This window comes from Mercenaria mercenaria, chromosome 6 (genome assembly GCF_021730395.1).
Source record: "Mercenaria mercenaria strain notata chromosome 6, MADL_Memer_1, whole genome shotgun sequence".
Classification (NCBI taxonomy): Eukaryota; Metazoa; Mollusca; class Bivalvia; order Venerida; family Veneridae; genus Mercenaria; species Mercenaria mercenaria.
In genome coordinates, this window is record NC_069366.1 from 17,871,362 (window position 1) to 17,888,552 (window position 17,191).

General features: G+C 34.9%; 1 protein-coding gene across 1 annotated transcript in view; it reads right to left on the reverse strand.

The window, feature by feature from the left end:
• Positions 1 to 885: 885 nt before the first annotated feature.
• Positions 886 to 17,191, reverse strand: part of LOC123550277 (vesicle-associated membrane protein/synaptobrevin-binding protein-like) — a 43,172-nt gene continuing 26,866 nt past the window's right edge. Inside the window, exons 6-7 of the mRNA XM_045338702.2 lie at positions 7,248 to 7,322; positions 886 to 2,189 (exon numbers count right to left, since the gene is read on the reverse strand). Of these exons, the coding sequence (XP_045194637.2) occupies positions 2,082 to 2,189; positions 7,248 to 7,322 (183 nt within the window). The 3' untranslated portion in view covers positions 886 to 2,081. The remainder of the gene's footprint in view (positions 2,190 to 7,247; positions 7,323 to 17,191) is intronic.

Consider the following 17,191-nt stretch of genomic DNA (forward strand, 5'->3'; position numbering starts at 1 on the left):
AGCTGTTGATTTTTTGCATGTGTTATTTCCTGCCGAGGAACATGTAATGTGAATTGGGTAATAATGCACCGGACGCAAATCTAGCGATTAATTTATAATATTTAATAGTAATAGTAGTTTACTACGTGTCAGTAAAAATAAAGGCTATTGTATAAACATTTCAGAGTGGGGCCAAAAAAAATCAAAGAACAGCCGCAGCATAGTGCAGTTGGCACGTGGTACTACGTCAAACTTCTGTTTTTAGTATCTACTTTTACTTTGACGCGCTTTCAAACCACGGGTAAATGTCTGAATGAAAGTCGGTTTTGTTCCGACGCATACCTATGTTTATCATTGACGGAGCCTCCCATAAACTACACGACAGCTGCAGGTCAGTAATGCCGCATGCACACAATTACGGATCAGACTGGACGGCTATGATGTCTTTTTGGCGACATTGCTTACAATTTACATTATCATGGACACAATTTGTTCGTTGGTACTTAATTTTGTGGTTGAGCTAAACCACGAAATCCACCAAAATTAATCCCCCATGAATAATTTTGATTTCACAGTAGCCATTTTTCTGTAGGACACTCATCAGAGTATGTCCAGTTTCTATTAGGAACGCCTCAGATTATAGCCAGTTCCTGTAAGACACTCGTCATAGCATACCAAGTTTCTATAAGGCATGCCTAAGAGTACAGCCAGATCCTATAAGACACGCCTCATAGTATGTAAATCTCCTAATTTGTCTTTCTGATTACAACTTTTAACACACTTATTACAGTACTGGTTACAAACAAACATTCAAATTAAGAATTAAAAGCACCGGATTAAATTAAGAAAAAACTACAGCACTGGATATAATAAAATGTAAGCAATATACTGTTCTTATAAAGAACAAACCCTATAAATATGTTTATTCAACAATAAATTAAAACATAAAAACTCATAGAAAGATATCGGCATGTGGAGCAAAAGTGTTATTGAAATAAATATACAAGAAATAAATACTTACTTTTTGTAACACCATGCACCCTTTTTTTGCATTTTGCAGAAGACACTCTTTTCTGCAGGTTTAGAAACATTTTTGTTGCCTGTATCTTTAGTTTTGTAACATAGTGGTAGATTATCTATGATCATAATCAGTCTTTCTAAACTCTGTGTCTGTATTAACCTGTTCGCAGCAAGTGACTGCCAACTTCCCCACATGAATCTGACGTGGAGGACAAACAGTTTCAGGCACATTATCATTTATCAAATTGTCAAGGAGAACAGGTCTTACCCAAAGATCGAACTCACGACCCCACGATCCTTAGATCTGCTTTCTCCCTATTGAGGTAACCAAGCAGGGTTGCTTAAATTATTAGATATTGTAATTATTATCGTATGAACAGTGCCCTGAAAACCTAATACATAAACAACAAAAATATGTGTTAACTGTGTTAACTGTGTTAAAGGTAGTCAAATGTAATGAAGTTTTTCTATATCTAGAATTAAACAAGAGTCATATCTGTTTGTTTGTCACAACATGCCTAAAGACTAAATCCTCTGTTAACATTTTAATATCATTAGCACAGATAAATATTATATACTGTGGGTCGGAGTATTTAATGGAATGGTGTAGTACCTCATGCAATTATTTCAGGCACCTATATGTAACTACCAACGTTGAACAAGCAAGGTAGGGGCTTCCTCAATGTTTATTTTAATTAAATTAGCTGGATACTGATGAAAGCGTGATGCTTATTTGAATCATGCTCAAGACTACCTCCTGAATAACAAATGTTGGTGTCACAAGAGGCCAATTAATACATTACCCTACGATTGCTTAAAACATGACCTTCTGGTTGAGCAGCCAACACTTAAAATAACAGATCACGACTCCCCTATTCTTTCCTGTTTCCTCAACTTACAAACTTGGCAAGGCTTTAACCTAAAGATGTTAAATGTTAGTTAAATTATGCAAATATTAGAACAGTGGCCTAGCCATTTTGATCCGTGTACATGAGAATGCTGATATTAATTTTGAATAAGACAAACTATGATGAAATATAAATAATGATATGTAAATGTTTGAACATGTTTAAAACTCCGCTTCAACTCTTTAACTTTAAACTGAACACTAGCGACAAGAAATGCTCGAATGTAATGGTCACCAAGCCATCTTGATCTGTGTCGAGCTGTCTGAAGGCACTCGTCAGGGTCTGTAACAGAAAAAAGTATTCTTAAATTAACTGAATAACTCTAAGCCTGCTGTTATTAACATTTCCTTACTTTGTTGACAATGGTTGAAAACTCTTTTAACTTTATAATGAAGACATTACTTTTATTCAAAGCTACTTTACTTAAAGGATATAACAGTGGTATATCATATGAACATTTGAACATTACCCTGTCAAAGTTCTGAAATGGCTAGGATTGGTTCTTAGACGAAGATTTGATATACATGTCATTTCCTAAGTAGTGAAAGTATATATAGCACAAGTTACAACTTGACTGGTGAAGGAAGACCCCAATAACCCTTAGGATATTATTTCACCAATGGTCAGGCACCTGGCATCAACCACATACTCTGCAAGACTTTCTTAAATAACAACTCGACCAGTGCTTGTGATTGTAAGTCTGCAACCTTAACCACCAAGGCATGGAGTTCCATGAACAACTTTAAAACTAAACAGGCAAGAAACAGTTACTTCCCTTTATCTAGATTTTTACAAGTCTATTTTATCATGTCTTCTGAAATCAATTTAGCATCCAATATCAATATAAGTAGACATGAATCTGAATCTGTACAATTTAACATCATGTACACTTTCACACGATGCCTGACATCCTGTACATTTTCACAAATTTCTGACATTTTGCACTTTTTCACACAATGTCTGCCAACATGTACAATTTCACACGATGTCTGACATCATGTACATTTTCACAAAATTTCTGACATTTTGCACTTTTTCACACAATGTCTGCCAACATGTACAATTTCACACGATGTCTGACATCAAGTACATTTTCACAAAATTTCTGACATTTTGCACTTTTTCACACAATGTCTGACAACATGTACTTTTCATGTCTGACATTGTGTACTCTTTAATTTTGTGACAAATCAAAGTTAGTGCTTACATTAATTTTGAAATTGAACAAAAAAACAACAAGTTGTCTGTATAGTGAATTGCCGGTTTGTCGTTTATGGACTGAGTTTTCACTTTTTAGACAGATTTATAAAATGAAAAACCGGGAAAAGAATGGTCCGATAAAAATGGAGAAAAAGTATAAAATTCGGTCTGAAATCTCAATACACGACCACCTGCCAAGCATGAAATTGTTGCTCACGCCCTCTGATCATCAATAAACGTGTCAAACATCCGATTGTCACCTGTGTAATCGGTCCGTAATTAGCACGTGTCGATACACCGTTCGCGCGGTTCGTCCTTTAACGTATGCAGCTAGCCGACTTTAGTATTCAATCTCCTTTGATTGTAACAGATTGCTTTTGACTTGGACCGATTTCTTAAAAACGACTGTTTGCCAACTTTTCAGTAATTTATGCTTTCGTTACTTTTGACCTGGACCGACAGTTTTACGCGATAGCAGTTTTGTTTGACGAGAATAAGAGATATTAATTAGACCTTAATAAATGGGTTGTTATAATTCAAAGACATTGTTTGAACACGCGTAAAAATCAAGAAAATATTGTATTAAACACGTTTAATAAGAAATCACACAGGCAGCCGACATAAATAATTTCTATAATTACATGATTTGTAAAGAAAATACAAAATAGATTTATAAATTGCATACATGATTAACAAAATTAAAGTTTGCCATTAATTATAATGGTTTTGTTAACATCCCAATTGGTGCCGGTGTAATGAAGTATTTCGACCCCCATAGAATAATGACCCCCCGGTCATTATTCTATAGAAAAAGTGACCCCCCGGTCATAGTATTATGACCTCCAGATCATAGTACTATGACTCCCCCACGTGAAGTAAACTGAACCTCACGAAGAATATTGACTCCCATAAAAAAACGACCCCCGGTCATTTGGTCAAATTTAGTGTATTTAAGGCCTAATTGCTGCATTTTATGCCCCCACTCGGGGGAGGGGGGCATATAGATTTGCCCTTGTCCGTCCGTCCGTTTGACCATTAGCCCCAGATACCATCACTTGACACAGAAATCAGAGCATTCCGCAACGGGAAAAGGGATTCTATTTCTAGACGCTGTATCTTGGTGTATACATTTTTTCAGGAAAATAACAATTCACAATACGTTCACAAAACACACCACTGTCAATAATCCCTGCAAACTTCGGTATGAAGTTATTCTTCAGAAGAAAACTGCACAAGGAACTGCTAGCATAGAACTTAGTAATAATAGAAGTTGCAATACTTAGCAGTGGCAGTAAAGTACGGTAGCGGCAACAATAGAAAGTAGTAGTAGTAGTAGAAGTAGAAGTAGTAGTGGTAGTGGCAGTAGTAGTGGCAGTTGCAGTAGTAGCAGCAGCAGCAGCAGCAGCAGCAGAGGAATAAGTGACAGCAACAACAGCAGCAGGAGAAGAGGAGGTAGATGTACAAGACGTATTAGTGGAAGCAGGTATAGTAGTATCAGGTGTAGTAGTAGCAATAGTAGTAGAAGTAGTAGTAGTAGTAGAAGAAGAAGAAGTACATGTAGTAATAGCAATAGAAGTAGCAGCACCAGTAGTAGTAGTACAATCAAAATGTTAACTATTGGCAATGGAGGGTATTAGAGTTGTAGATCTAGTAAAATTGTCCGTTAGGTTTGGTGGGGATCGGAACACTTTTTAATAGATATTATCGTAGAAAGTCTTTTTAGGAGCCGGTGTTTTACACGGAAAGAGTAACTTTTTTAAATAGAATAATGTCCGGGAATCGATATTGTATGAGAGTTCGAATGTAGTAATTTCGGCAGTGAGTATTTTACATGGAAGGAGTCACTTTTCCTATAGAATACTAGTAATAACCGGGGTCGTTATTCTATGAGATTCGAAGGGAGTCATCTTTAGGGAGTCAGTATTTTACTTGGAGGGGTCAGTTTTTCTATAGAATAATGACCGGGGGGTCGTTATTTTATAGAGTTTTCAAAGGGAGTCAGTTTTTTATAAGGGGAGTCAATATTTTACAGGAAAGGAGTCACATTTTCTATAGAATAATGACCGGGGGGTCGTTATTCTATGGGGGTCGAAATACTTCATTACACCGGCAAAATTAATACTTCGTGCCAGATAGGGTATAATATGGATGATTTTCTACATTCAGGTGACCTTTTCAAATGTTGAAATGGCTCGAGGCAATATTCTTGCGACGTTCAAACAAGTAACAGTCGACTTGGCAACACGGCTCAAACTAGTACAGAAAATCGGACTGGCAACCCTACTGTACAAAAATATTGGGCTGGCAACCCGAATGATAAAGAAAACCGGAGTAGCAAACCCAGTAGCGAGCCGGTTTCAATAAATCGGTCTGCAAAAATGACCGTTTGTGACATTCAGGCTGGCAACCTGCATGCAAAAGACAACAGGAGTTGTGACCCGATTTCAATATCAGTAAATCGGTCTGAAAATCAGACTTGTAATGGCATCCTGTCTGGCAACACTGATGTAAATGAAAACCGAAGTGGCGGCTCTGTTCATTATAGCTCAATTGAAAGGGCAGACAATGCATTTTCTGTACTGAAAATAGCTCAGATGTTGAAAATGTAAATGGAAAGAAAAGAAAACTTAGTAGTGGAACTTCATCTGAGCAGACTGAAAAAAGCAAGAAAATGATGACGTGGCACAGGGGCGGCACTATTTTATTAAAATTGGCAAAATGTAGTGGCTAGCTGCAGCACAACACAACCGCATAAGACCGCTCGAGACTGTGAGTGATATCCCACAACGATATTTTTATAAGATTCGTTTCTGATGTAAAACGGTGCTAAAATGCCTCGGCAAAATTGTCCTTTTCGGTATTTTCGAGAAAATTAGAAAATTCCAACAAAGTAACAAACAGATACAACACAGATTGACATTTACCGTTGTATGATTACTTACTGAGAACGGTAAAAAATTTATAATGCATGACACCATTATTTCTTTGAATTATCGCTTTAAAAATGAAAGACTACATGTATATACGGTGGGAGGGGTAACCGTTATTGACGCGACGTAATTGGTTTCGGACCGATTGGGTTTTCAAAATTTCCGGAGCCCTGGATAAGAGAGATAAAAAGCATTAAATAAATATAAGTATAATTCTAAGCAAAAAGGGGGATAATTCATAAAATATTGGCGCAAGAGTAAGTTTTGCACCTTGTTTCATATGATGTGGGTGATGATATGGAATAACAAGTAGGTCTGATGAGGTCTGATATGTCGTTGTCCAACCCCCCCCCCCCCCCCCCCCCCCACCCCAAAACACACACACACACACACACCCAACATACACGCATGAACATTAGTAAATTGTAACACAAATATTTCCCTTACATAATTATATAGTAGGTTATGTAAGGGAAATATTTGTGTTACAATTTACTAATGTTCATGTATTTTCACGCATAAAGTAATTTGTGATATAACATTATACTGAGCCTCCTGCATATTTAGCAATATTTTAAGTTATAAACAGACAGGATAATTTATAAGTTGATTATTTTAGTAGGTTTGAAGAGGCCAAATGTCGTTGTCCACCCAACCACACGCATAATACTGAAGGCTATATAGGTATGTAAGGAAAATATTTTTTACAATTTACTAAATCATGTTCATGTATTTCCATACATAAAGTAAATTGTGATATAAAATTATACTGTGTGTGCCTCCTGTGCCTCCTGCATATTTAGCAATATCTTAAGTTACAAACAGACAGGATATTTTTTTTTATCTATATCATCAGTATACTGTAACTAAAAGTAAGAAAACTGAAGTCGTGTATCTTCTGGCATCAGAACCATTCTCCCAAAAATAATATTCAATTTTCTTTCATATTTGCAATTTTTCTGGGTAGGCAGGTGGAGGGAAAACAAATGATACTTTATCTTAGGCCTGACTTGGAAGCTTTGTGTAAATTTTCAATAAAATGCAATTGTTACTGAGATACGATCTTGTCCAAGGTGTGTAGCAGCATAAACATGTAGGTCAGTAGAACAGTTCTCAGTATTCTTGAAATAATATGAACTAAAAACAACTGTGACAACTTGAGAAAACAATATGATTTCAGTGAAGCTTGCTACATGAGGGTAAAACAAACCTTGATATTTGAGTTCTCTTCTTTCAAATCATCTATCTGTTCTTTCAGTCGTCTTATTTCCTCGTCTTGACGTTTCTGTGAAGCCACATTACCAACGGTTAGTTAGAAACATCAAGGATACAAAAATACAATCCTTATAGATATTTTCTTCCGAAATATAAAACAAAACCTTCTGAGGCAGTTTGAAATAATTCTACTGAAAAAAATAAACCGTTCCTTTACCAAAGAAAGGGCAGTAAAGTTTATATTAACAACACTGTACCTCACCATGCTAAATTTTTAAAATATAATTTATCCATCTTCTAATTTGGACAGTACCATTAACTGTTAAAATGGGTGCTTACCAAAATGATATTGACTGAATAGCAAACAGTGCAGATCATGATCTACACTGGTCGCAAAGGCAGAACCAATCGTGTCCAGCATGGTAAGGGTTAAATCCATTTTACACAGAATTTACGGTGATATCATTAATCTTTAGCCTGCTAAATTTCAAGAAAGGGCTTGTCCATCATTCCATTTGGGCAATACCATTTATTAGTCGAAGGGATTTTCAATGAAAATTCACTGACTTAACAGCGAACAGTGCAGGCCATGATCTTGGTCTGCGCTTGTCGCATAGGCAAACTCACTTGCCGCCAGCAGGTTAAACGTTAATATCTTGAAAAACTGTCCATGAACTAATGCCACCGTGAAATAGCAGTTTTTGCCACCATCACCATTTTACTATGCCCATGGAATGATCCTACAGTTAGTTACATACTGAACAAAAGTATCTTGTAAGCAATAAATTACAAATGGTAAATTTCTTTATCTGAGTGATCTAATAAACACCCATGAAAAATAAATCAGGAAATAGATAGCTGAGAAACTCAATGATAACTTAATTTGTTATACATTCACTGGAAAATAAGTCAGTATGAATAGAAAAGTTATATGTAGGTCAAGGTTATGCCAATGTCGTTAAACTGGGTCAAAATAAACATTGTTTTGTAACTGAAAGGTCAAGTACAAAACATACGTGTACAGATAAACTAAGCACTGAATGATGCAAATCATTTAATATTTGTTAAAAAGAACATCTGCTGCAGTTTAGTTTCCATGACAGTGTAGATAATATGCTTTTCTTACTGATGTTGTCATAATGTTAGCCTGGAGTTACAGTTACCAGTTATGGTGGGATAAGGTCTCCGTGGCCGAGTGGTTAAGGTCGCTGACTTCAAATCACTTGCCCCTCATCGATGTGGGTTCGAGCCTCACTCGGGGCGTTGAATTCTTTATGTGAGGAAGCCATCCAGCTGGCTTACGGAAGGTCGGTGGTTATACCCAGGTGCCCGCTCATGATGAAATAATGCACGGAGGGGCACCTGGGGTCTTCCTCCACCATTAAAGCTGGAAAGTCGCCATATAACCTACCATGTGTCGGTGCGACGTTAAATCCCAAAAAAATAATAAGGATTCATCTCTTATGCATTTATTTAAACTTTGGTTAAATATATTAAAATGAACTTATTTTGATACATTATTTACTTATGCATCCTCAAGAGATCCAAATTATTTAAAACTAGCTTTCAATTTCAAGACTTTTTGATAACATGACCCCTGTAAACAGTATGTCTAAATGCCGTCTCCTGAATCAATGTACTCACAGTCCGTATGGTTAAGTAATTTGAAAAAAGAGAAGCTTGTCAAAAACATTAAATTTATCATAAAAGCAATACGTTCTTATAATGAAAATGAATATATCTACTGGTATTTGTAATATTTGTATCAAGTAAGGTTAACCACAGCACTGGCAGTGGAAACCACCATGCAGTCGTCTATCCGCCATTTGCAAGCAGCATTATAAGGTGTGGATGAGGGTGACATCATTTGTAGTTACATTGTCCCAGTTGAGTGAATACACATGAGATGCAACTATTCAACTGCAATCTTTCCATTTCTTGTCAAAAAACAAGATTCATTTACATCCACATATAATAAAACAAATGGAGGTAAAACAGTACTTATATAAGATGAAATTTTGGGAATACCCTGTATGCTAATTCTGGGTAATGCATACTGTTTTACTATATATTTATAATTCCGGCGGATACTGAAACTACATCCTATAAATCATTATTCCAATTGGTAAGAAAATGGAGGAGATTTGTAACTGTTGAACAAAGTAATAAGAAATTCATGAAAATTTACACATGGGTTTTTTAAATCATCATCACTTGTTATTTAAGACACATTTTGTAAAGTTTACACAACCAGAGCAAAAACTTATTTTGTCATACGGCTCCCTGTTCGAACAAAACGCATGCTCAAACAAACTACACCAATTCTGGTGTCCCGCTGATTCAGGTAACTGCACGATACTCATTCAGCTTAAGATATTGTTTTGAAAAAAAATTGATTTAACCACTATAAACTGATACAGCAATGCAAGTACTGTAAAAAATCATTAATATTCATGGGGACTAATTTTCATTGATTTTATGGTTGAGTCAAACCAAAAAAGTAAATCAAAAATTTAAAATCCACATATTCATCTCCCTATGAAACAGATGTCGGCCCAAATCATGAAATGTTCTGCCTATAATTTCACAGTATATAAAAGTATAATTTCTTAAAGTTGAAAAACACCAGTGCCATATATGTTTTTCTCTTTACAAGAGGACTAACCTGTTCCAATATATGCGATCTTAGAATTCATACACATTAACTGATTAATTAATTATTATTTTATTAGTAAATGTAAATTTATTGAAACAATTCCCAGATATTAAATTTCGTTCACCATTAGTATATTCCTTTCATTTCCAAATGCCAATTTATAAAGTGTATAGAAAGCTATAAGGGTGAATGCAGGGAGGTAATACTGCCTTTCTTCAATTTCAAATAAATGCTCTGTTGTCCTGCTAACAAAGTATATCGCTATGTCAGCTTCCAGATTTGACTTTACAAATATGTTTATACTTTATAATGGAGTCAGTTGAAGTTTAACTGACACTTCCTGCTCCAGATTATTATGTCGTTTAATTATTCTGCATTTTAGGCAGTGGCTAAAAAAACAGATGATGTGTAAAGCAAGGACATTTTTAAACTAATTTATGATATAAAAAAAGCTCTACCTATACGACTCCACTTAATGTCACTTCGTAGTGACTTATACACTATACAAGGCTACATAAACTTTCAATTTAACATCAGAACTGGCAAGGTTATTTCTAGAGGATGGATGATATTACCAGGGAAAAAAACAGAATACTTGTCAGGTATCTAGGTCAACTTCATATGCTGAATAACATTCCCATAAAGTTTTGTTACTCTGGATAAAATAATGTCAGCGATATGCCTGCCATAATGTTATTCTTACTCAGTGAAACCCCAAAGCACTCCCAAGGTGTGCAACTTTACATGCTTAATCATATTTTTTGAAAAACACATGACACAAACTTTTTCTGTCCCTATAGCTTTAACCGAGTTAAGGAGGGTAGCAACTTTTCTAACACCATTTGCAACTGAAATTCTTTATATTTTGTCCCTATAGCTTTAACCGAGTTAAGGAGGGTAGCAACTTTTCTAACACCATTTGCAACTGAAATTCTTTATATTTTGTCCCTATAGCTTTAACCGAGTTAAGGAGGGCAGCAACTTTTCTAACACCATTTGCAACTGAAATTCTTTATATTTTGCTTTTTACATACTGGAATTATATATGGTAAATTTCATATGGTCGGCAAGACCAATTACCATGATTAGATAAATTGAATGAACTTCTTTAAGAGCATAAGACTACAATTCCATTTTTATATATTTAATGCAAGTAAAGGATGACATTGTTTTAACGAACAAGGATTATTTCATACGATCAGAGCATTTATTTCAATAAATACAGTATATGGTAGCAATGTGCCTAAGCTCTGGGTGTTATTCTAAATATTGTTATTGCTACAGCTCAGCAAAACAGATAAAACACCATTTAAATTGAAATCTGATAATCCATATACGTTAGAAATGCACTGTATAGCGCACAGATTAGCACTCTCGAGTAGTCGGTGACTTTGAAATATGTTACATACACTGAATACTTATTTCAGTCGATCTGGTAAAAGGCTTGAGCACTTGCGTGCTTGGCTTGATATTTTGGATGAGCCAAATGTTAAAGTGTTGCCAGTTCATCAAGTGAGATGGCTTAGTTTTGCAAGCTGTGTAACAAATATTCGCAGAACACTACCGTCACTCCTAAAATCTCTGGAAAGTGACATAGACAATGACGTCATGACATTGTCATTACTAGTATTTATTGATAGTACAAGTTGTGTGTAAGTTTGATAAAAGTTTATAGCCAAATGTGGTCTCTATCGTGTTCACAGGCCAAATATCACAAATTTTGGCCTTTTATGGTGCCATTATTCTAGAACACATGAGGGGATCTGGCAAGTTTTCGATTATGCCAACAAGTCGTGTGAGAGTTTGTTTAAAGTTGATTGCAATATCTGGTCTCTATCGTGTTCACAAGCCAAAAAAGCAAATTTTGGCCCTTAAAGGGGCCATAACTCTAGAACCCATAATGGGATCTGGCCAGGTTCCGAAAGAAACGAAGCGAGATATTATGCCAATATAAGTTGTGTGCAAATCTGATTAAAGTTGATTGCAAAATGTGGTCTCTGTCGCGTTCACAAGCCAAAAATAGAAAATCTTGGCCTTTCAAGGGGCCATAACACTGGTACCCAAAATGGGATCTGGCCAGTTTAAGAAAGAAACCAAGATATTATGCCAGTACAAGTTGTGTGCAAGTTGACTAAAGTTCATTGTAAAATGTGGTCCCTAAAGTGTTTCCAAACCAAAAAGCAAATTTTGCTATTGGACGGACGGACGACGGAGGGACGGACGGAAGACGGACGAAGGGCGATCACAAATGCTCAACGTCTAAATATTTGCAAACTGTAGTTGCTAGCTTCAGCACAACGCAAACGCATAAGACCACTCGATGCTGTGATATCCCACAACGATATTTTTATTAGATTCGTTTCTGACGTAAAATGGTGCTAAAATTGTCCTTTTCGGTATTTTTGAGAAAACAAATTAACAATCAGATACAACACAAATTGACTTTTATTGTTGTTTAATTTCTTACTGAGAACGGTATATCTTCCATAATGCATGACACCATTATTTCTTTGAATTATCGCGTAACAAAGTTGAAAGACTATATGTATATATGGTGGGTGGGGTAACCGTTATTGACGTAATTCGTTTCGGATGGATTAGATTTCAAACCTTCCGGAGGCCTGGTATTAAGTAAAAGGAGAAATTAATAAGTATAATTCTAAGCGGAAAGGATATTTGTGCGAGAGTGATTTTTGCACTCTGTGTCATATGATATGTGGGTGATAATGTGGAATAACAACTTCAAGTTTGAATCAAATCCATTTAGAAATAACTGAGATATAGTGAAAATACATCAAAGTTAACCTGAACGTCTAAGTAAAAGGGGAGGGGCATACTTCATGAAATATTAGTACCAGATTTATGGACCTTGTGTCATATGATGTGGGTGATAAGGTGAAAGATTGAATCAAATCCATTTAGTAATAACTGAGATAGAGTGAAAGGGCATCAAAAAATGATATAAGCGACCACTGACTAAGGTAGTGATTGTTTATGGTCTCACAATATATCATATATCTTTGGATATAATCAAAACATTCATCGTGATTTTCATTGCTTTGAATTCTGGAGTATTTTTGCTTGATACTCGGAGGTTTGAAACTGTCGAAATGACTGAAAATACGACCAGTGACTATCCTTTTCACGTTGGTGATAGTGGTAAGGAAAATCAATATGGCGGACCGCCTGTTGTTTTTATGCAAGAGAGTAGTATCTTTGGACATACGCCTCCTGCTAAACAAGATTGGATCAAACACGCGGAACTTTATGAAGCTTTGTCTGAAAATATTGATTGTTCTCATATTACGGGATCCAGAGAGTAAGAGGTATGTGGAGAATATATATAGACAACATTCACGATAAAATTGCCTTATTAACTGAAGGGGTACGCTTAAGGGGTAAGGAGGTAAAGCTATTGAACACAAACCGAACAGACTTGACGGAGAAAACACCGTACGGGTGCGAATTAAAGATATTCCATTGTCTGTAGATGACGGTATAATAACTCGTTCATTAGTGCTCAAAGATCTCGAAGTTATCTCGACAAGTCGAGAGAAATTACGTTTTTAAAGGAAAGTTGACAAATTGTGACACAGGTGATAGATTATGTGTTGTAAAAGCAAGTACCCTCAAGGACCCTCTTCCAAATTTATGCATTTCGGTCACTTTACGGGTCGTGTATTCCATCAAGGACAAGAAACAAATAATACTGGCAAAACTATCACTTGCAAAAAGTGCCTTGAAGATGGGCATAAAGCATCGGAATGTACAAACAATTGGAAGTGTCTTGACTGTAATGAATTTGGTCATAAAAGAGGCCAATGCATCGTTGACAAATCTCCTTCAGAGCCCCCGCCCTCCGAAAATGAGCGCGTGCGATACATAGATGAGACACAACTATGTGATCCTAATCCGACAGACGATCCGTTAGCTAGCGATCACGAGAGTCACGAGGATGACACAGTGAAAAAGAAGAAAAAATCGGGCAAAGGCAGGCGAAAGGAAGGAAAACCGCAATCGGTGGCCAGCAAAATATTGAATGCTTCATGAAAAGCACGAGCAATAACAATGAGACTCCAAATAAAGGAAAAAAAGACATTGTCACAGAAAGGTCACCTCCTACACCGGCGGAGAAAATGAACGATGATGCAAAAAAATCGCGATCAGATGATTCTATCAGTCGGCTGTAACTGTTAAAAGCATAATTTGTTACTTGATTTTCATGATATGTATTATCGACTGCGAATACTGCTCAAACGATTTGGTTATACAGTTAGAATTTCGTCGTGATCTATTTGATAGATACGACAAGTGTAATAATAGGTAAAAGGACATGTATTAAAACTATTTAAAAAAGTTATATTGCACTTAGTTTTGTAATATGATAGATATATTGCATATGTATTGCATATATAAAAAAAACCTTACTCTACATATTGCACATAAATAAAATCACGTTGTTAAATATTCTGTTAAAAAACTTAGAATGTATATATAAAACCTTACTCTACATCTGTATATATAAAGGTCATTTAAAGCACATATGTGTATTGGCCGTGAACTGGATAAATTTTATGTACTGTCTATTGATCAGATCATGTATGGATAAAATCTTAACATATAGTCACTTAAAGCACATGTGTACTGACTGTAAATTCAGTAGTGTATTGACCGTGAACTCGATAGCTTTATTTACTGTATAGACCAGACCATGTATGATAAAATCTTAATATATAGTCACTTAAAGCACAGTTTATTGTATTGTATATTTAAATGTCATTTAAAGCACATGTGTATTGACCGTGAAATTAATAGGCACGGTTGTGTATATAGTAGCCTAAAAATATCACGCGCTTGATATAGATAAATGTACATTTCTTTCATTTATTCACAGCGCATTGTTCAGACCTTTTATATTTTAATTTACACAATTTTAATGAAAACAAGGTCCAAAATGATTAACTTTGCAATGCCATTACTTGTTATTCGCTTCAAAGTATGAATATGCAATTATGTACATGTTTTTAACAGTTATTTATATACGGAAGTGTCATGTAACCTTTGTGTTATGTTCTATTAAGGATGTCATGTAGTTAGAATATACATCTTTCAGTTTAAATTAACAATGTAAATAACCTTTTTATGACTTCTTCTAATGAAATCTTGCATATAATTTCACTTAATGTGCAAGGCCTAAGAGACAGGTTAAAACGTGCTAGACTTCACCAATGGTTAATGCAACAAAGAGCTAATATTGTATTATTGCAAGAAACGCACTTTTACGAAAGACTTAATGCCAAATTTAAATAAAGAATTGAGTGACTGGGAAATGCTTCATTCTTTTGGAGAAACTAATAGTAAAGGGTGCACTGTCTTAATAAGTAAACAGATAAATTTTAATGTATTGATACTTCAAGTGATGAAAATGGAAGATATGTTCTTATTGATATAGAAGCAAATAATAATCTTTATTCTTTATTAAACATTTACGCACCAAACGATAAAAAGACAAGAAACCATATTTTTGAGACTATCTTAACAGTTTTAAAAGATCATTCTTTTGGTATAAAGGTAATTGGCGGAGACTTTAATGAAGTTCTTGAGCTTCAAGATAGAATTACAAAGTCTGCGAATACAAATAATCAGAGCATAGTTTCTAGTAGTAACCTAACAAACTAATTAAGAGTAATAACCTTTCTGATATTTGGAGGGAGTTTAATAAAGATAAAAAGCAATACACTTGGCGGAGAAAAAACAGTACTGAAAAGAGTCGTATTGATTTTTGGCTAATTGATAAAAATATAATCCCTTTGGTTTACTCTACAGACATTAGACCTGCAATAATTCAAAGTACTGACCATTTAGCAATATCCATCAAATTAAAAACTCCATTAAAACGAGGCCCAGGCTATTGGAAACTTAACAATACTTATCTTGAAGATGAAGAATATTGTAAACTTGTTCATGACATTATTGACAGATGTAATAACTTAACACTAGATAACAAAGTTAAATGGGATATTTGTAAGTATGAAATAAAGGAATGCTCCATTAAATATTCAAAAAAGAAATCAAGAGAAAGGCACAATAGACTGTATCATTTAGAAAAGGAATTAAATTTATTGTATACAGAACAAGGAGATAATAAGCGAATTGCTGAGGTTGAAAGCGAAATAAAAAAAGTCTATGATTATAAATTATTTGGAGCCCAAATTAGATCTAGAGTACAAATTTTAAATGAAGGAGAAAAAAATACAAAATATTTCCTAAACCTTGAAAAATCTAGACAAAATAGAAAAACTATTACTTCATTGATAACAAATAATAAACGTGTTTCAAGTATTAAAGACATTCTGTCCGAAGAAGTTAATTTTTACGAAAACTTATATAAGTCGTCTATACGTGCTAGTGACCATGACGTATATCTCAATCAATTAAATCTAGAAAATAAACTAACCCTTGCTGAAGCTGATATTTGTGAAGGCGCAATATCCCTGGAGGATGCACCCAGGCTATTAACAGTATGAAACAAATAAAAGCCCAGGACTTGATGGCCTAACAGTGGAATTTTATCAAAAGTTTTGGACTAAATTGTCACCTCTGATACTAAAATCTTATGAAACTTCTTTCAAGGAAAAAGAGCTTTCAAGAAGTCAGAAACAATGTATATTCTCTTTATTGTATAAAAAGGGTTGACCCTGAAAACTTAGAAAATTGGAGAACCGATTTCTCTTCTTAATATAGATTATAAAATTATTGCCAGAGTATTAGCGCAGAGGTTACAAAAGATACTACCAAAAATTATAAGTCTAGACCAACAAGGTTTTATTAAAAATAGATTCATTGGTTACAACATAAGACAAATACAAGACATCATCGATTACGCAGAACTGTTCGATATAGATGGGGTAATATTATTTCTTGATTTTAAAAAAGCTTTTGATACAATCGAATGGAACTTCATGATAGATACTTTGGTAAAATTTGGATTTAAACAAGACTTTATAAATTGGGTAAAAGTGCTTTACAATAATATATGTTCTTCGGTCATAAATAATGGTTGGAAATCACGTTTTTTCCCAGTACATCGTGGCATTAGACAGGGATGTCCGCTTTCTGCTCTTTTATTTATCACTGTTGCTGAAATTTTATCTACCAAAATAAGACAATCTGACAATATTAATGGAATATCTATAAAAGTAGACCAGAAAACGTAAAAAAATATCAAAATAACACAGTTAGCTGACGACACTACTCTGTTCTTGAAAAATACAGATGAAATA